The following is a 20,691-nucleotide window of genomic DNA, read 5'->3' as shown; positions in this document are numbered from 1 at the left end:
TTCCGCTTCCGATTTGAGTGTTACACTGAAGTCTGTCTGCTTTTGCTATTTATTTTGCGTTTTTGTTTTTGCGGCTCTCTTTTTGTTTCGTTTTTGTGGCTGTGTGGAACCCAGTTCAGCTACTGGTTGACTGGTTGTGTGACTGCAGTACATTGATTATTGCTTTCATTTTATGGGTCGACGGTCTCGTTAGATAGTAAAATCCATGTTAAATTGCTGCTTTAGGGGTTGTTTTTAGAAGTCTGGAACGGATCAATCCGTCTTGCATTACTTTCTATTGGAAAGCACGCCTTGGTTTTGGAACGCTTTGGTTTCGGAACGGATTCCGGAACGGATTAGGTTTGAGAACCAAGGTACCACTGTATTTAGCAGGGAAGAGGGATTGTCACAAAAAGGAGGAAAGCAAAGAACCCAATGTTGAAAGCATCAAGCGTCCCAGCCCAGAAGAACTAAAGTCTGAAAGACACAGCGCAGCTCCAAAGGGATAATAAAGAATAAATTGGTCCAAAGATTCCCTTGCCAAATAATAAGACTTTGAAGCCGTCTTCTTCTATTTGTCCCCGTGTCAGTTTCAACTTATGGGTTCATTTTTCTAGTAAGGCTGTTTCCCATACTGTTTGGTACCACTGGTCCATGTTTACTTCTGGCAGGTCTTCCCCCCCATCTACCTCTCTTCCCCTTTCCTCCCCAATGTCTCAACAATTGAAACTGATTTGTAAAAATGTTATGAGAGACATTGCACATATCTTTGTAAACCTTTAATAAATAATAATAATAATAATAATAATAATAATAATAAGACTTTGCCCACGCCGTGCCTGATTCTACCCATTTCATGTCGCCTCTTCCTTGCCTTCTCTCTGAACTAAGCAATTCCGATTGCGCCCACCAATTTGCAATAAAAAAAAGGTCGGTCACCCCCAGACCATGAAAGCAAACGTCCCGGAAGTCTTGCTCACTAAGCCCATAAGCGGGAAAGCAGCGTACAATGATGATGATGATGATGATGAGAAGAAGAGGAGGAGGAGGAGGAGGATGTGTTTAAAAATCCCAGCAGGTCAAGCGACTGAGCTTGCAAGGGATGTTCAAACGATTCCAGCTTCTTTCGCGCATTCCTTCACAGCTTCCTGACAGCTCTCTGGGGCCAGGACATTTCCGAAGAAAAAATAAATAGGGGAGAGGCGCCGGCTTTCCACAGCCATAAAATGGCTCACTGCACACCCTTGCAGCAGGAACACAGGAAGCGGCCTCATACACTTAGAAGCAGAGAATGAAGCAGTGTTGGAAGGGACCCCCAGGGCTCATCTAGTCCTACCCCCCCAAACATGCTCTGAATGATGCCATCTGACGCAGGCAGTTTTGTTGAAATATGCCCCCCCCTTTTATAAAATGCTCAAATGCAAGACCCTGAGGACTGCACAGATTGGTTTATGGGAAAATCTGATGCATTAATCTCCTGCTCTGGGAATGGGGGTGGGGAAAGGGGAACCAATTGCAGAAGAAAGAATAGCGATACTATTACTAAAAATACTAATACTAATAACCATGGGGGAAATGGTAGGGATTTCCTTGTTGTTGTCCCGTTAAAAGAAGATATTTAAACTCAGCTTTGGAGGTGAGGGAAAGGCACTCCGCACATGCCCAGAGGCATTGTGCACCACGAGACAAAACACTGCAATTCATTCCTCTTCGCCCAGCTCCTACAATCTATGCACAAATTTCCTTGTTGCTTGGACGCCATTCTGGGCGTCTCGCCCAGAACCGGATCTGGTGCAGGAGGCGAAAGCCACAAGCGGAAGCAGTTCCACACACACACACCCGCCCCCCCCTTCTACTATCCAGATGACAGCGTGCCGGTCCAACTCTGCCTGAGATGCACAGGCCTGGGGGACCAACTTCTTAACCTTCGCCCTCCCTATCCAGAAACCGGCCTTAAACGGCTCAGAACCGCCACTTGCCACATGAACCGACCCGGAGATCATCTTCGGAGGCCCTTCTTCATGTGCCTTCTCCCTGAGAGGTCTAGAAGGTGGCAACACGAGAACAGGGCCTTTTCTGTAATGGCTCCCCGTTTGTGGGATGCTCTCCCCAGCGAGGCTCGACTGGTGCCGTCCTTCTGTACTAGGGGTCGGCAAACTAAAGCCCGTGGGCCGGATCAGGCCCAATTGCCCTCTGGATCCGGCCCGCAGACAGTCCTGGAATAGCTGCTTCGATCAGTGTGATCGTTTGGGCTGCGCCATTTATTTATTTTTTGCAATTTTGGGGGGTGCCTTTGCCCCACACACCCACATACCGTGGCAACACCTTTTTCCCTCCTCCTGGCTTCTCCCCGCCCTGCAGAGGAGGGGAGCTTGCTTTGATTGGTGCAACCCAATCCGAAGCCTCGCCACCCCCACGCGTTGAGGTGCGACCCAGACTTGCCACCCGCCCGCCAGCCTCTCTGTCCATGGCCGTGCTGCGGGCATATTGACGGGCGCGTCACGGGGCTTCGGCTGGAGCTTGGTGCGCCCGCTGGCCCCATGCCTGGCGCCTGGTAAAGCTGGCCCGGAAAGGAGAGGTGCCACCCCCACCGCCGGTTCCCTCCCAACCGCAGGAGGTAGGAACGCGTGAGAGGGGAGGGGCTGGGGGGAGAGAGAAGCCCCCCCCCCCGCCGTGTGTGCACGTGCGCACAGTCTGGCCCGCCACAAGGTCTGAAGGGCGGTGAAGCGGCCCGCTCCTTAAAAAGTTTGCTGACCCCTGTTCTACACCTTTAGCGCCAGGCAAGAACGTTCCCTTTTAACCAGGCCATATATATGGGACCCAGGTGGCGCTGTGGGTTAAACCCCTGAGCCCAGGACTTGCCGATCAGAAGGTCGGCGGTTCGAATCCCTGCGGCGGGGTGAGCTCCCGTTGCTCGGTCCCAGCTCCTGCCCACCTAGCAGTTTTAAAGCAAGTCAAAGTGCAAGTAGATAAATAGGTACCGCTCCGGCAGGAAGGTAAACGGCGTTTCCGTGCGCTGCTCTGGTTCGCCAGAAGCGGCTTTGTCATGCTGGCCACATGACCCTGAAGCTGTCTGCGGACAAACGCCGGCTCCCTCAGCCTATAGAGCGAGATGAGCACCGCAACCCCAGAGTCGGACACGACTGGACCTGATGGTCAGGGGCCCCTTTACCTTTATATACAGCCATATCTTAGAAGTCCAACAGAATCTGTTCCAGAAGTCCATTCGACTTCCAAAACATTCGGAAACCAAACACGGCTTCTGATTGGCTGCAGGAAGCTCCTGCAGCCAATCGGAAACCCCATTGGACGTTCAGTTCCAAAAGTAGTTCGCAAACCGGAACAGTCACTTCCAGGTTTGCGGTGTTCGGGAGCCAAAACGTTCTGAGTCACAAGGCGTTCGAGAACCAAGGTGTGACTGTACTATGTTTTTTTTATGTGCTGGAAGCCACCCGGAGCGGTTGGGGCGACCCAGCTGGGCAGAGTGCAAATATAAAAAATTATTCTCCTTATTATTTGGCAGATTGACATCTGATGCCCTTTAAACTGCGTTGTGGGAGGGGTGGGGGGATTTTTGGTTTGGTTTGCTTTTCTTTTGTTTTTTTATTATGCATTTCGTGCTTTCCTTCGGTATTCTTCTGTGCAATATACAAATTGTGCAAATAAATAAGACTAAGAATAAGAAGCCCCACCTTGTTGAGCTCTTCCTGGTTGCCAAAGAGCGGGTGGTAGCGCCGGTATTTCCCTTCTCTGTACTTTGCCACGAGGAAGCGGCGCCTTTCCTGGCTGTCGCTCCTGGGGTGGACTGCCTCGCTGGGGGGGACGTTGGCCGCCCAGAACTGGTTGGCCACTGCGTTACCGATCTGCAGGAAAAGCTGAGGAGGCAAAAGGGGCAGGGGTGTGAAGGCTGGCCATGGTCCTGATCCATCACCTGCCTGATCCATCTCCGCTCTGGGCCTCATGGAGTCACCCAGTCACCTTGACCCTCCAGATGTTTTGGGCCTACAACTCCCATGATCCCTAGCTAGCAGGACCAGTGGTCAGGGATGCTGGGAGTGGGGACGGAATAGATTTAAGCAACACTAAGGAAAGGGACCCAGCGATCGAACGCAATCTACCTAAACCCTCCCGGGGGAATCTACCAATAGATCGCAATCGGCCTACTGGACATCCCTGGTCACTTGAAGACCCTCATGGTCCCAACTCTATGATTCTGCGATTTGACTCTATACAGTCAAAAGCGCACAGCCAAGCAGACAAATGATTTCAGCTCAGGGCACCTTAAACCTCACAGCGCTTGGGAGCTGCCCTAACATTAAAAGCCAGGCAGCCATTTCTGAGGGATGAGATCAGCCAGACACACCCAGCAGCATTGGGATGTGTTGGGACACATTGCCAAGACCTCAGAACATCCAGAATTTACTATCATCAGCAACATTAGCAATATTTGTTGCCTGATTCTCATTTGAAGGCATGAGGGCAGATTAGAGCATATAAGAGAACAATTAGAGGCAGTAAAATGAAATCGCGATGATTTGGTGCACCCTTTCTTTGCACAATTCATTAGCAAATAAATAATAGCGTAGCTAAATGCAGGGCTTGTTGTTGTTTAGTGGTTTAGTCGTGTCCGACTCTTCGTGACCCCATGGACCATAGCACGCCAGGCACTCCTGTCTTGCACTGCCTCCCGCAGTTTGGTCAAACTCATGTTCGTAGCTTCGAGAACACTGTCCAACCATCTCATCCTCTGTCGTCCCCTTCTCCTAGTGCCCTCCATCTTTCCCAACATAAGGGGCTTTTCCAGGGAGTCTTCTCTTCTCATGAGGTGGCCAAAGTATTAGAGCCTCAGCTTCAGGATCTGTCCTTCCAGTGAGCACTCAAGGCTGATTTCCTTAAGAATGGATCGATTTGATCTTCTTGCAGTTCATGGGACTCTCAAGAGTCTCCTCCAGCACCATACAGTGGTACCTCAGTTTATGAACACAATTGGTTCCGGAAGTCTGTTCATAAACTGAAGCAGTCATAAACTGGAGCGAACCTTCCCATTGAAAGTAATGGAAAGTGGATTAATCTGCTCCAGACGGTCCACAGAGTACTTAAACTGAAGCGTTCATAAACTGAAGCGAACTTTCCCATTGAAAGTAATGGAAAGTGGATTAATCCGTTCCAGACAGGTCCGCGGAGTACTCAACCTGAAGCGTACTTAACCCGAAGCATGGGTGTAATTGGTTCCGGAATTGGTTCCGGAAGTCTGTTCATAAACTGAAGTGAACTTTCCCATTGAAAGTAATGGAAAGTGAATTAATCCGTTCCAGATGGGTCCGCGGCGTTCGTAAACCGAAAATTCGTAAACCGAGGTGTTCGTAAATAGAGGTTCCACTGTAATTCAAAAGCATCAATTCTTCGGCAATCAGCCTTCTTCATGGTCCTGCTCTCACTTCCATACATCACTACTGGGAAAACCATAGCTTTAACTATACGGACCTTTGTCGGCAAGGTGATGTCTCTGCTTTTTAAGATGCTGTCTAGGTTTGTCATTGCTTTTCTCCCAAGAAGCAGGCGTCTTTTAATTTCGTGACTGCTGTCACCATCTGCAGTGATCAAGGAGCCCAAGAAAGTAAAATCTCTCGCTGCCTCCATTTCTTCCCCTTCTATTTGCCAGGAGGTGATGGGACCAGTGGCCATGATCTTGGTTTTTTTGATGTTGAGCTTCAGACCATATTTTGCGCTCTCCTCTTTCACCCTCATTAAAAGGTTCTTTAATTCCTCCTCACTTTCTGCCATCAAGGTTGTGTCATCTGCATATCTGAGGTTGTTGATATTTGTTGCAGGGGTTATATGTGACATGAATTGTAACTGGGGGTAGAGGAGTATTAGAAGAGCTTGCCCCCCCCCCTTCAGTCCAGCATCCTGTTCCCAAGAGCAGCTCTCTCCCCTCCTGCTATTTCCAAGCAACTGGCATTGAGAAGCATTCCTGGTAGAGACAGTGTGGAGTAATGGTTGGGGTTTCGGATTAGGACCTGGCAGAGCAGAGTTCAAATCCTCCCCCTCAGCCATGAAGCTCACTGAGTGTGACCTTGGGGGCCAGTCACTGTCTCTCAGGCTTGCCCACCTCACAGGGTTGTTGGGAGGATATAATGGGGAGCGGAAGAGTCACGTGTCCCAGCTTGAGCTCCTTGCCGGGAAACGGTAATATATAAATGCAACAAATAACAATAATGAACGATAAGGGTATTGCCTCTGATTGTGGAGGTGGACTGTACAAACCAGGGAGGATCAGCAGTCATTGTTAGTCTCCTCCTCTTCCAGATTTTGGTCTAAATCTCTTTTAAAGCTTTCCAAGTTGGTGACCATCACTGACTCCTGAAGCAGTGAGTTCCATAGTTTAACTATGTGCTGAAAAAGGGCAGGACTTGATTAAAGTGGACCTAAAACTGAATCTTAAAGGAACGGCTTCCTCATTTTCCTACACCCCCATACCAGCCTCCAGCTATTTCGGACTACTATTTATTTACTGCATTTATCCTGCCTCTTTCTGCCCGGAGCTCCCCCTCCTCACTAAGTCCCCATAACAACCCTGCGAGGTAGGTTAGGCGGAGAGGCAGGAGCTGGCCCCCAACGTCACACCCACTGAGCTCCGAGGCCAAGTGGGGCTTTGAACCCTGGTCTCTCCCAGGTCCAAATCCATCACTCTAACCACTACACCATACTGCCTACAACTCCCATCAGCCCCAGCTGGAAGTTTAAGCGAGGATGGGAATTTCGAATAAATAAGCCAGTGGTGTCCGGAAAACGCATCCAAATCATTATCCCACCGCATCCTAATTGTCTGGCGCGGCAGTCCAAAATATCCAGGTTGGGTTAAACTACGTATGGGGAAATTCAGGAGCTGGGTTAAACTATGGGGAAATTCAGGAGCTGCCATCTCGCCGAGGGACTGAGACTAGATGTGCCCAAGCACTGTCAGGAAAGTGATCTATACCCAGTTTGTTTTCCTCTACCCTCCTCATCCCTTTTTTCCTTTTGTGCCATGTCTTTCCAAACATGAGACAGCCGGCAGGGACTGGCTTTTTAAAACAGATCTTATCATGGGCTGAGGGTTTTGTTGAGGGCGTTGTTGCTGTTAGTGGTTATCTCCCGCTTGGACTACTGCAATGCACTCCCTTTGAAGGTGACTCGGAAACTACAGCTAACCCAGAAGGCGGCTGCCGGACTGGTGACTGGGACCATGTAACTCATGGTCCTCAAGGATCTTCACTGGCTCCCAGGATGTTTCCGAGCACAATTCTAAGGGTATGGTGCTGACCTTTAAAGCCCTGGATAAGAGCAGCCTTTTCTGCATTTGCCAGATGGGGTGGGTTAAAAGGGTGGCTCTCTCTTTGGGGGCCCAGGCTGCAGGAAAATGAGCTTGCAAACCGGCTCCAGAAAAGGAGAGTGGCTCTCTCCAAGATTTCCCAAAGACACTCTGCGCAGAGCTGCTCTCTTGTGAAAACTCTGCCCTCGTGTGGAAGCATTGGTGCATCTCTGAGGTTTAAAGCAGCCTTGGTTTTTGAGAAATGAAGGCAGAATGTACAAAGCCAATTGGCCCATCCTGGGCCAAGGTCCAAAGTCAAAGGGCTTTAAGGAAGAGGAAAAGCTCCTTGGTTCAAATCATCATCATTGTTGTTGTTGTTTAGTCGTTTAGTCGTGTCCAACTCTGACCCCATGGACCAGAGCACGCCAGGCACTCCTGTCTTCCACTGCCTCCCGCAGTTTGGTCAAACTCATGTTCGTAGCTTCCAGAACACTGTCCAACCATCTCGTCCTCTGTCGTCCCCTTCTCCTAGTGCCCTCCATCTTTCCCAACATCAGGGTCTTTTCCAGGGAGTCTTCTCTTCTCATGAGATGGCCAAAGTATTGGAACCTCAGCTTCACGATCTGTCCTTCCAGGGAGCACTCAGGGCTGATTTCCTTAAGAATGGAGAGGTTTGATCTTCTTGCAGTCCATGGGACTCTCAAGAGTCTCCTCCAGCACCATAATTCAAAAGCATCCATTCTTTGGCGATCAGCCTTCTTGATGGTCCAGCTCTCACTTCCATACATCACTACTGGGAAAACCATAGCTTTAACTATACGGACTATGCTATGCGGACCTTTGTCGTCATCATTACTTTGTCTTTATACCTGACTTTGTTCTCCGAGGAACTCAAGGCGATGTACAGAGTTCTACACCTCTTCAGTTTACCCTCACGACAACCCTGCAAAGTAGGTTGGGCTGAGAGGGAGGGACCTTGACACCCAGGGAGCTTCATGGGTGTAGGGATTTGAACCCTGGTCTCCCAGGCCCTACTCAGACACGCTAACCACTGCACCATCCTGGCACTTCTTCACAACAAAATGGCCATAGAATCATAGGATTGTAGAGTTGGAAGGGACCCCAGGGGTCATCCAACCCAACCCCCTTTGCAGAGAGTGCGCATCCTTCTGGATTCCTTGCTTTTTTGCTCTCCACCAATTAATTCCTTGCATCAATACTCTGGGATCTCCTTTAGGCCCCTTTTCTAGCACAGTGTTTCCCAACAGGTGGTCCGCGGACCCCCAGGGGTCCGCGAGCTATGCCAGAGGGGTCCGCACCGCTGCCCAGCGCTGCCTGGGGCTGCTTCCCGCGTCCGCAGGGAGGGCGTAGTTCAGCACGGCTACTGATTGGCTGCAGGAAGCGCCAATCAGAAGGGGCAGCCAATCAGAAGGGGCAGGAAAGAAGTCTCCGCCCAGGCGAGGGAGGGGAAGGCTGGCCGGCAGGAAGAGCGAACCGGAGCGTGGGAGTGTGCGGAGGAATACAGCGCCGCGCCCCGTCGCGCCCGAGAGGACATTTCCTGGCGCGCGCCTCCGTCCTGGCTCCCTTGGGGATGATGGGGACGAGGGAGCGCCCTTCCCCGCCAGGGCCTTCGGGGGCTGCGTGCCGGTTCGGCTGCCTTTGGTCCTCGCAGAGGCTGCAATGCACGGCCTGGCGCGCGCGGCGGCGGCGGCGGCTCCGCGGCCTCCCTCCCACCCGCCAGCTGCGTGCCTCAGCTCCCGCCAGTAGCAGACAGAGCGCAAAGCTCTTCCCGGCCCCGCATCACTCTCCTCTTCCCTGGTAGCTCCCGACCCTCTGCAGGAGACTCTCCCGAAGGGGCAGGAGGAGCAAAAGGGAGCCCAGTGCCCCCCTTTCCTGGGAATGGAAGAAGATGAGTTCGCCTTCAAAGTGAGCACTTCTTCCATCTTCCATTGCTGCTCCTGAGCCGTACAGAAAAAGTTTGAACGCCAAGAAGGTTTAAAAAATGTATTCTGTGTTTTTACTTGTAACCAGGAAGTTTATATTTTCTTCTGTGGCTGTTCTCCTATGACAGGGTGTTTTTATGTTAATTTGCACATGCATTTCCACCAACTATTAAAACTATTTACTGTATGATATCATAAATACTAATGTCGATCTGATTCTCAGGCAGCTGTACCACTACAGGAGAGCTATGAGCTGCCTTGCTGAAATCTAAGTAAAAAAATTCCTTCCAGCAGCTCATACCAAAATAAAAAACTTAGTTGGTCTTTAAGGTGCTGCTGGAAGGAATTTTTTTTATTTTGTTTCGACTACGTCAGACAAACACGGCTACCTACCTGAAATCTAAGGTTTGTAGGTGCACAAAAGTATTTTGAAAACAGCTGCCTTGGGGTTAGAATCATAGAGTTGGAAGAGACCACAAGGGTCATCTAGTCCAACCCCCTGCAGTGCAGGAACCATCTCTAAACAAATTAATGGGGGTCCTTGTCACAATAGCAGCTCGATGTGGGGTCCTTGAGAAAATTTAGTTGGGAACCCCTGTTCTAGCAAATGAGCCTGCGGAGAGTGAAGAAGAGTTTCGCCTTCTTCCAAACAGGAGTGAACCCAACCAAAAAACCCTCTTTGCCTCTGCCTCCTAACCACCCCCTTTCAGAAGCAGCTTCTGATGAGGTGCATGTCAGTTTGTTTTCCTCTACCCTCCTCATCCCTTTTTTCCTTTTGTGCCATGCCTTTCCAAACATGAGACAGCAGGCAGGGACTGGCTTTTTAAAACAGAGCTTATCATGGGCTGGGGGTTTCGTTGAGGGCGTTGTTGCTGTTACTGGTTATCTCCCGCTTGGACTACTGCAATGCGCTCTCTGTGGGGCTCCCTTTGAAGGTGACTCGGAAACTATAGCTAACCCAGAAGGCGGCTTCCGGACTGGTGAAGGGAGGAAGAGTAGAAATCCTCGTGGAGGAAGACTGATCATCCTGCCCTAGGTCCAACGCTTAAGACCCTTGTTGCCCACTTTCCTGCAACTTGCTCCCAAAATTATCACCCTTTCGAAAATGCAGAAGAATGGCAGCATCACATAGTGGTTAGAGCGTCGGACTAGGACCTGGGAGACCGGGGTTCAAATCCCCACTCCGCCATGAAAGCTCATGGGGTGGCCTTGGGCCAGCCACTCACTTGCAGGGGTGTCACCTGGAACTCCTAATACTACTGTCATAAATAAATACAGATGATACAGATGAACACAGTTCAAGAAGGATACTGACAAGCTGGAACGTGTCCAGAAGAGGGCAACCAAAATGGTCAAAGGCCTGGAAACAATGCCTTATGAGGAACGGCTTAGGGAGCTGGGTATGTTTAGCCTGGAGAAGAGAAGGTTAAGGGGTGATCTGATAGCCATGTTCAAATATATACCGGTAAGAGGATGTCATATAGAGGAGGGAGAAAGGTTGTTTTCTGCTGCTCCAGAGAAGCGGACACGGAGCAATGGATTCAAACTACAAGAAAGAAGATTCCACCTAAACATTAGGAAGAACTTCCTGACAGTAAGAGCTGTTCGGCAGTGGAATTTGCTGCCAAGGAGTGTGGTGGAGTCTCCCTCTTTGGAGGTCTTTAAGCAGAGGCTTGACAGCCATCTGTCAGGAATGCTTTGATGGTGTTTCCTGCTTGGCAGGGGGTTGGACTGGATGGCCCTTGTGGTCTCTTCCAACTCTATGATTCTATGATTCTATGATTCTATGATATTAGAGCTTCCCTGGGACATGTGGTCGCAAGTTCCCATTGCTGCTTTCCAGCCCCTTAATTCCCCACCTCAATCAGCTCCTCCGTCCAGACTTTCTTGTCCATCTTGAGGCTCCGTACTTTGGTGACGTTGGGTCCAAGCCCGCGATGTTCTCCTGTGTCGGGAAGGATAGAAACAGGTTTTTTTTAAAGGTGCCGCGTTCCAAAATCACAGTGCGGAGGCCTGACCCGAGGCAGGGAGGTCTTCCCCACTCGCCGACCTCAAGAACAGCTTCGCGCCTCAGTTTCTCGCTCTATACACTTGCGAGGAGCAACATCGCCTAAGTGAAAGAGAGGCTGCAAAGGGGCAGAAGAGATACACTTGTAAAAGTGCTTCAGCTATAATTATACTTTTTGAAAGCTGAGCGACACCCCCATATGGAAAGGTTGCAGGGTTCGGGACTTTCAAGTCTAGATTACCCATGCCTGTGGAAAACTAGGAAACAGGATCCGAACACAAGAGCAACTCTCTCCTCCTGCGGCTTCTAAAAATGGGATTTGAGAAGCCTTGCTTTTAAAAAGATAGTTATATTTATAATTTTCCAACAACACATAATGACAGTATTCAAACTTCCCTTCCCCCCTTCCATGATAAGGTAAAGGTAAAGGGACCCCTGACCATTAGGTCCAGTCGTGACCGACTCTGGGGTTGCACGCTCATCTCGCATTATTGGCCGAGGGAGCCGGCGTATAGCTTCCAGGTCATGTGGCCAGCATGACAAAGCCGCTTCTGGCAAACCAGAGCAGCACACGGAAACGCCATTTACCTTCCCGCTGTAGCGGTACCTATTTATCTACTTGCATTTTGACGTGCTTTCGAACTGCTAGGTTGGCAGGAGCTGGGACCAAGCAACGGGAGCTCACCCCGTCTCAGGGATTCGAACTGCCGACCTTCTGATCGGCAAGCCCTGGGCTCAGTGGTTTAACCACAGCACCACCTGCCAAAACCTACTCTGCTGCATATTTTCATCAGTCCATATCTGCTTCTGCTCATCTGTTACCTTTTTATACTTTCTACTGCTGAAATTATTTGGATCCAGGGGGATGGCTGCCTCCGACTGCAGAGGCAGAGAATAGCCATCCTGGCTAGCAGCCACTGGTAGCCTCTCCTCCACCATGAATTTGCCTAACCCTCTTTTAAAGCCACAGTTCCACAGTTCAACCGGGAAGGAAGAGAAACAAACCGTTCCTTACCTGCGCATCTCTTGCAGATGACCACACAGAGGTTGATGGAGCCCCAGTCAGGTTTTGGGGAGCCACAGTCAGCGCAGAAGCAGTTTTCTTCCACCTTCCAAATCCTCTCAGCCACCTCGAAGTTGGAAAGCGCCTCGGCGATGGACTGTTGCATAGCCTCCACCCATTCCTCCTTCTCCTGGTCGGATTCTGCAATGAAGCTGGGAAAGGCAAGAAGAGCAGTGGGTTAGGGATTGAGGATCAATCCTGTGTGATAATCTAGGACTGAGGGGAGGAACCTACATTGGCTCCCAGTATGTTTCCGAGCACAATTCAAAGTGTTGGTGCTGACCTTTAAAGCCTTAAACGGCCTCAGCCCAGTAGACCTGAAGGAGCATCTCCACCCCCATCGTTCTGCCCGGACACTGAGGTCCAGCTCCGAGGGCCTTCCGGCGGTTCCCTCCCTGCGAGAAGCGAGGTTACAGGGAACCAGACAGAGGGCCTTCTCAGTAGTGGCACCCGCCCTGTGGAACACCCTTCCATCGGAGGTCAGGGAGATGAACAACTACCTGACATTCAGAAAACACCTAAAGGCAGCCTTGTTTAGGGAAGCTTTAATGTTTAATAAATTAAACTTAATGTTTAATAAATTAAACTGGGGAAACCCAGCCAGATGGGTGGGGTATAAATAATATATTATTACTATTATTATTATTATTATTATTATTATTATTATTATTATTATCTGGAAGTGGAACTGATGGAGGCTAAACAGGAGCAGCGGCCAGAACTGGCAGCAGGTGGGTCACAGCCAGCAAATTCTGGTTTGGGTCCCATGCTCCCTTCCTTCCGAGTTCTGCAAGGATGAAACATAACTATGCAAGAATAGGCTGCCCATTTTGTCCGGCATTCTATTCTCACTGTGGTCAACCTTGATGGGAAATGCCAAACAGGATCCGAGGCCCGGAGGACTCTCCCTTCCTGCGATTTCCAGCAACTGGGGCCCAGAAGTTTCAACGACCGCAAGATATCAGAGATGGAGCTCAGCCCTCCCCAAAACACACAGGGGCAGGATGAGGACTTTCTGAGTCAGCACCTGTCATTACCTGAAGATCCGGTAGGGTGTGGTCAAGTCAAAGCCCCTTCTGTCCACATCCTTGACATTGCCCACATTCATTTCGATGTAGGTGATCCCGATGCCCAGGCGGAAGTCCTAAGCCGAGGGCACAAGAATTGAAAGTGAGGCCTCCATCGCAATCCGTACTGGATTGGAAAATGGTTTCACGATTGAAGGACCGTCTCCACCCCCATCGTTCATCCCGGACACTGAGGTCCAGCTCTGAGAGCCTTCTGGCGGTTCCCTCCCTGCGAGAAGCAAAGCTACAGGGAACCAAGCAGAGGGCCTTCTTGGTGGTGGCTCCCTCCCCATGGAACGCTCTCCCATCAGATGTCAAAGGAATAAACAACTATCTGACTTTCAGAAGACATCTGAAGGCAGCCCTATTTAGGGAAGCTTTTAATGTTTGTCATTTCATTGTGCTTTTAATTTTCTGTTGGAAGCCGCCCAGAGTGACTAGGGAAACCCAGCCAGATGGGCTGGATATAAATTATTATTACAGTAACACCTCGGGTTACAGCCGCTTCAGGTTGCGTCTTTTCAGGTTGTGCTCCGCGCCGAACCCAGAAGTACCGGAACGGGTTACTTCTGGGTCTTGGTGCGCGCGCATGCGCAGAAATGCAAAATTGTGCTTTGTGCATGCACAGAAGCACCGAATTGCAACCCGTGCGTGTGCAAACGCTGCAGGTTGCAAATGTTCCTCCTGCACAGATCACGTTCCTCCTGCATGGATCAGTGTCCACTGTAGTACTATTATTATTATTATTATTGAATTGCAGAGTTGGAAGGATCCCCTTGAGGTCAACTAGTTCAACCCCATTCAATGAAGGGGCATCCCATCTCTGCTTAAAAACCTCCGAGGAAGGAGATTCTATCACCTCCCGAAGGAGACTGTTCCAGCGTCCGGCTTCCACAGCAACCAACCAGAAACCTCCAATGAAAACCAGCAAGCAGGATCCGAGCCCAAGAGCCCTCTCCCCTCTTGCAGTTTCCAGCAACCCAAATTCAGAACCACTGCTGCTTCAGGCCGTGGAGGCAGAGGACAGCCATCCTAGCTAGGAGCCCTCGATAGCCCTCTCCTCTTCTATGAATTAGTCCAATCCTCTTTTGAAGCCATCCAAATTGGCGGCCTCCTGAGGCAGGGAGTTCCATAGTTCAATCAGGCACTATGAGCAAGCACACTTGTGGCGCATACGCACCTCTGCGTTCTTGTAGAGGAAAACTTTCTCCCCGGCCACCACAACGTATAGCCTGTTTTTAAATCCCCGCAGCTCCAAGAGGCCGCTCTTGTCCATGGAGTCAAAACTGCCGCTGGGCACCTGGAAGACGGACGCTCTTTCCAAACACCTCGACTTCTTCTCGTCCACTATCTTCTGAAGGGCCCTGATCCACTCGTTGCGATCCGCTGCAGCGCAGGAGATAACGTTGGTATTTAGAGGAACGAAACAGAACCGTTCTCAGGCGGCACGACTTGGGGGGGGGGGGTGTCGCATGTATAATGTTCTCCCAGCAGGGGAGGAGGAATCAGAGAATCTAGGTGGCTATCACTGCCTCCTGTGTCAGGGAGTTCCACAGTTTTACTATATTAAGAAATTCTCTCTTTTGGATTATGGAAATAATCCATAATTAATTGGGGGGGGAGGTTTAAATGTAAACAGAGTCCTTTTTGTTGGGGATAATTCAGACTGAAATTCGCAGGTGTCAAAAAAGGTTATTTATGTATGCCACTACTGCAGCCCGTGTTTTGTTAGCCCAAAAATGAAAAACGGCTAAGTTCTCAACCAAAGAAGAATGGCAACTTAAACTGACAGAATATGTGCAGCTTGCAGACTTAACACTAGAATAAGAGAACAGGAAGAACATACGTTTAGAGAAGATTGGGAAACGTTTATTGAATATATGGGAAATAACTGTGTACAGCTGAAAACGCTGGCAGCATTAAGAGAGATTCAACAGTGCAAATAAGTTTTGGTGCATGCAATATTAGAATAGTGGATGGTATAGTTTTTTTGTAAAATACGCAGGGGTTTATGATATGTAAAATGAACCATGGAAAGAGAAGAAGGGAAGTCGTTGATATTTTAAGGAGTATTTTAAATTGTAAAACAGGAAATTTAATAGCATTGTAAGAGAGGGAGGAAGGGAGGGGATTCTCACCTACCATCACTCTCCGCCCGGAAAGCAAAGGTCCGGTTGTTGGTGATCACCTCAAATTTCTGGTCCCCGATACTGGCCACACGGGTAATACAGCATATGGGGATGAGGCGTTTGGAGTAAACATCCTGCAACATTTGACAGAGAGGTTGGTCAACAGAACGTATTATCGTGATGAATCATTCAGAGCGTGGCTTCTGTACACTCAAAGTGAGGCGGCCCCTACCTGCAGGCTCGCAATCTACAGAAATGCAACGTGACACACACACACACACACACACACACAAGGAAAGAGGGATGAGGAGGGCAGAGGAAAAAGCAAAACTCAGCCGCCAGTTTCTCAGCACTTCTTCAGGGGCAGGAGACTGGCACAATGGGAAATAAGGGGACCAAGCGAGGCACTCGGTATTTAATTCTTAGTATTTTTTTGGGAGGGGAGCCTTAAAAATAGCTCAAAACAATTATTTTCTGTTCTGTCCAGATTTTCACTTTTTGGAATATGGCAAGCCTATATTAGCGACTCTAAGCCCCCGTAATGAACCACACTTCCCAGCACTCTTTGGGGGAAGCGATGGCTGGTACTGATTTAAATGTATCCTGCAGGTGGGGGGGGGCTGAGCTAGGGCACAAAATTGGTGCAGAATGAAGGCAGATGAAATTAATAGACCACACCGAAATGGCCAAACTAACGGGAAGAATTAGAAATCCATTTTTAATAAAGAACGGGGCAAGTATATACAGTGGTGCCTCACTAGACAAATTTAATTCGTTCCACGGGTCTATTCTTATAACGAAAAATTTGTCTAGCGAATCCCATAGGAATGCATTGAATATTTTTTTTTAAAAAAATTGCCCATAGGAACGCATTAATTGAATTTCAATGCATTCCTATGGGAAACCGCGATTCGCTAGACGAATTTTTTGTAAAACGAATTTGTCTAGCGAAGCAACCTCCGCTAGAAAAATCCTTTCTTTAAGCGAAAATTTTGTCTTACGGGGCGTTTGTTAAGCGAGGCACCACTGTAATTTATTGGAAAAAATATTGGAACAATTAAATTCATTAGCAGGATTGATTTAAAACTTGGGAGTTAAAATTTTTAACTAAGGGACACTTAAGGATTTATTAAAAATTGGAATTATAAAGGAGATGCGGGGGGGATTGTAACCGAAGGATCCACAAAGGGGGTGGGGAGTCAAAGGGGTTTTTTGTATTGTTTTCCCCTCCTCCATGAATTTGTCCAACCCTCTTTCAAAGCCATCCAAACGGGCGGACATCCCTGCCTCTTGTGGCAGGGAGTTCCACAGTCTAACTACGCTCCACGTGGACCTATCTTTTCCCCTCTCACCTTCTCACTGTCAAAGTAGCGGAGGTTGTCGCTATCCAATTTCACCCATCGCTTCTGGTAGATATAGGACCTGGAGCCGGAAAAGACTGTTAGCTGGGGTGCTCTGTGGGTCAGCAGTGTGGTCCTTAAGGAGGTAAAATCAGGCGCTCAATGAGTGGCAGGATTCCCACCCCGTTATTTTATTATCATTTATTAAATCTGTTTGTCGCTTTATCCTGCCCAAGACAACCCAAAGCAGCTTACAACCATACGGAAACTGCGGGATCATTTTGGAGACGAATCCCTTTTCGTAAACCGCTTTGTGGTTATTTGCAGTCAAGCGGGATATATAATTTTTATGAAATAAAATAAAATTGTCTTGAAAGAAGTTTCTTCTGTTATTGGACAGGCGATGCAACCTGATCCAAGGCTGGCATTGTTAAATCTGTTTGTAGACGCCCATATGCATTTTAGGGCCCGCTACTCTTTTTCATGTCCGCAGCTGGAAAAATAGCGGCACAATATTGGGGAAAGACCTGCCGACTCAACTCTAGAGCCTTGCGGGGATAGACTATGGAACTACAGCCCCCATTGAGAAACTTAACAAAGCATCTTAGAACGCTCAAGAACACAAAAGCGGTTTTGAAAACTGTCTGGTATACCCAGTGCACCAGAAAGGGCAATCATTATTATTAATAATTATTAAATTTGTATACCGCCCTTCCTCTGAAGATCATGGGGATTGCACCCAGGGGGGGCGGGGGGGGCAGTGCCAGGCCACAATGCTACCTGTCCAATTAAGGAGTAAGCGGATTTGCCTCCAATCGGTTTTTCTTTTGCCCAGACACTTTCCCGCTGAAAAGGGGCAAACATCCATCAGGGTTTTTTCCATACCTGCCAAGTTTCTGTCGGAGAAATAAGGGACCGGGCCGAAAGTAGCAGACCGGAAATAGCGCTGCCGCCATTTTGGAACTGGGCGGAGCATGCTCAGAAGTGACTTTTGATGCTGCTTTGCCCAGTTCCAAAATGGCCGCCGCGCCAGAATAAACCGGGGGGAAACAAAAAAATCCGTTTTTTCAGCTAGTAACAGCTGGGAAAACGGGGATTTCCCGGGGTATACGGGAGACTTGGAAGATATGGTTTTTTCTGAAGATTGTTGTTGGTCCCGATTCAGCGGTAAACAGCGTTCCCCCCCCGGGAGGATGGGGAGCAGTGGGGCAAAAGAAAAATCTCTTGACCCCGTGCCTGGAAATCGTGGGACGAACGGGAATGTGGACGAGCCCAAACAAACACACTGGGCTTGAAGCAGATCAGCGTCTTAATAAAACCAGGCCCACGTTATCACAAGGGCAGCCATTGCCAACCTGCTGGGTGTTTTGGGACTACAACTCCCATCGGCCCTGCAGGAGGCTTTTGCAGGGGAGGCCCAATTTTGGTTTGCTCACCCCTGCGGCGGGTTCTTATCCAGCCAGCCCGCCTTGACGACGGGCGAGAGCTGAGAGGGCGAGTCTGTCCTGTTCATCCCGTCAGCGTGGAGGCTCAAGGCGCCAAAGGACAGAGCGCTGCCGGCGTACGAGTTCAGCCCGCAGTCATTCCAGTGGTTGCTGCTGTGGAGACAAAGGAGGGGGGACACATCAGGCCTTGCAGGGGGGGGGGGGGAGGTTGGTCTAGATCAGGCACGTCCAACTCCCAAGAGACTGTGATCTACTCACAGTATTTAAAAAACTGGCATGGATACCCACTGTCTTTGGAGGGAGGAGGAGAAAGGGTGTCGTGTATATACAGCCGTACCTTGATTCTTGAACGGAATCCATTCCGGAAGTCTGATCGACTTCCAAAAACGTTCAAAAACCAAGGAGTGCCTTCTGATTAGCTGCAAGAGCTTCCTGCACTCAATCGGAAGCCGCGGAAGCCGTGTCAGACATCCGGGGGTGTGTGTACATATATATATATAGCGTAGTCATACCTGGGTTCCCGAACGCCTTGCAACTAAACATTTTGGGCTTCCGAACACCACAAACCCGGAAGCGAGTGTTCCGGTTTGCAAATGTGATTTGGAACCCGAATGTCCGACGCATCCTTAGAGGATCACGCGGGAAAGAAACACGATAAATAGATGAAACTGTTTTTTGGTGCCCATTCACTATGCGCCTGCCAATGCAATTATATTGCGAAAATAAAAACCCCGTTTTCCAAATCCCAAATTGCTTTCTGTTCTCATCCCAGGATTGTGATGCAAGAGAGCAAAGTTTGAAATACACTCCACTTCCTCCCCATTTGCATTGCAAAAGCATGTTTGGGAAACAGCAGCCTCTTCCCCCCCTTCCTTAGATTCCCCCCCCCCCCCGTGGGTCATAAATAGTCTGTCACCATTCCAGCAAGCCCTGCTGAGCACCCTCTTCCGGAAAACAGGGCCACTAACTACAAAGAAGGCCCCTGGGATGAGTCACTAGCAAAATCCACAGAGGACCCCTCGGAGAGTTGGCTGCAAAGTTAACACCCACAAACCTCCTGAGAAACTGAAGGACATCTCGAGGGCTGGGGGCGTGGGAGCCAACTCCTAGGGGCCTCCCACAAAAAAAGCTGATGGGCATTGCCAGTCAAATGGCTTGAACGACGGGCTATTCCAGGACGTATTTAAACAACTGCGTAGGCCTGTCCACATAACAAATCTCCCAGGGATGCCTGGAAGTCGAAACAAAATTGCCTGTTGCATCTCTGCTGGAAGAGCATCCCATGGTACCAGAGATGCTAAACGCTCAACGTCTGGTTGAGGCCGGTTGATGTATGTATGATGTATTGGGGGGTGGTCTTGGGCTCTAGAGTGGGCAATTTCAAAAGTCTCTATAAGAGCTTGCGCACCAATGTTCTGGGTTCCACCTCCCTCCTGCATGTGGTGAGTGGGGACCCTGTTGAAACAGTTTAATAAATATCAGGTTTACTAGCTGCTTTGCTTCTCAATATTCTCTGGTTGGCCTCTGTTATTTTCTCCTACCGATAGGGGACCTACATAAGGACTCTAGACGGGCTCTTGGGTACCCCAGAAGGGAAAAGGAGCAGTTTTTTCTTATAACAGGCAAAAGCAAAACCTCCAAGGAGCACTGAGCACCATCTGTGGCCACAAAGCCATCAGAAACTCCGACACACCTCCTGGGGAAGTAAATGGCATCTACAGTGGTGCCTCGCAAGACGAATTTAATTCGTTCCGCGAGTCAATTCGTTTTGCGAAAAAATCGTCTTGCGAATCGCGGTTTCCCATAGGCATGCATTGAAATTTCTTTTTTTGCCCATAAGGTAAAGGTAAAGGGACCCCTGACCATTAGGTCTAGTCGTGACCGACTCTGGAGTTGCGCGCTCATCTTGCATTATTGGCCGAGGGAGCCAGCGTACAGCTTCCAGGTCATGTGGCCAGCATGACAAAGCCACTTCTGGCAAACCAGAGCAGCACATGGAAACGCCGTTTACCTTCCCGCTGTAGCGGTTCCTATTTATCTACTTGCATTTTGACGTGCTTTCGAACTGCTAGGTTGGCAGGAGCTGGGACCAAGGAACGGGAGCTCACCCTGTCACAGGGATTCGAACCGCTGACCTTCTGATCAGCACGCCCTAGGCTCAATGGTTTAACCCACAGCGCCACCTGGGTCCCCTGGGTTTTTTGCCCATAGGAACGCATTAATTAAATTTCAATGCATTCCTATGGGAAACCGCGATTCGCAAGACGAATTTTTCGCAAAACGAATTCGTCTTGTGAGTCACCATCAGATCGCAAGACGCATTCGTCTTGCGAAAAATTCGTCTTGCAGGGCATCTGTCTTGTGAGGTACCGCTGTAGTTGAAATGGATAGCTCAGTTGGTTAGAGCCTGGTGCTGATAATGC

At 49.3% G+C, this 20,691-nt stretch overlaps 1 protein-coding gene across 14 annotated transcripts in view; it reads right to left on the bottom strand.

Moving 5' to 3' along the window:
- Window positions 1-20,691, bottom strand: part of ARAP1 (ArfGAP with RhoGAP domain, ankyrin repeat and PH domain 1) — a 135,669-nt gene that overhangs the window by 41,427 nt on the left and 73,551 nt on the right. For 9 of the 14 annotated variants that reach the window (XR_009557523.1, XM_060273980.1, XM_060273982.1 and 6 more), the window contains 8 exons: window positions 18,260-18,421; window positions 16,836-16,959; window positions 15,497-15,617; window positions 14,535-14,740; window positions 13,325-13,431; window positions 12,240-12,439; window positions 11,076-11,161; window positions 3,672-3,854 (listed from right to left, as the gene is read on the bottom strand). Coding sequence is in view for 13 of the 14 variants with exons in the window: in XM_060273980.1 (XP_060129963.1) it covers window positions 3,672-3,854; window positions 11,076-11,161; window positions 12,240-12,439; window positions 13,325-13,431; window positions 14,535-14,740; window positions 15,497-15,617; window positions 16,836-16,959; window positions 18,260-18,421 (1,189 nt within the window). In the remaining variant the exon portion in view is untranslated. The remainder of the gene's footprint in view (window positions 1-3,671; window positions 3,855-11,075; window positions 11,162-12,239; window positions 12,440-13,324; window positions 13,432-14,534; window positions 14,741-15,496; window positions 15,618-16,835; window positions 16,960-18,259; window positions 18,422-20,691) is intronic. The other 5 variants (XM_060273978.1, XM_060273979.1, XM_060273977.1 and 2 more) reach the window with 4 other exon arrangements.

Source organism: Zootoca vivipara, chromosome 4 (assembly GCF_963506605.1).
Source record: "Zootoca vivipara chromosome 4, rZooViv1.1, whole genome shotgun sequence".
Classification (NCBI taxonomy): domain Eukaryota; kingdom Metazoa; phylum Chordata; class Lepidosauria; order Squamata; family Lacertidae; genus Zootoca; species Zootoca vivipara.
This window is presented reverse-complemented; position numbering and strand designations above follow the sequence as displayed.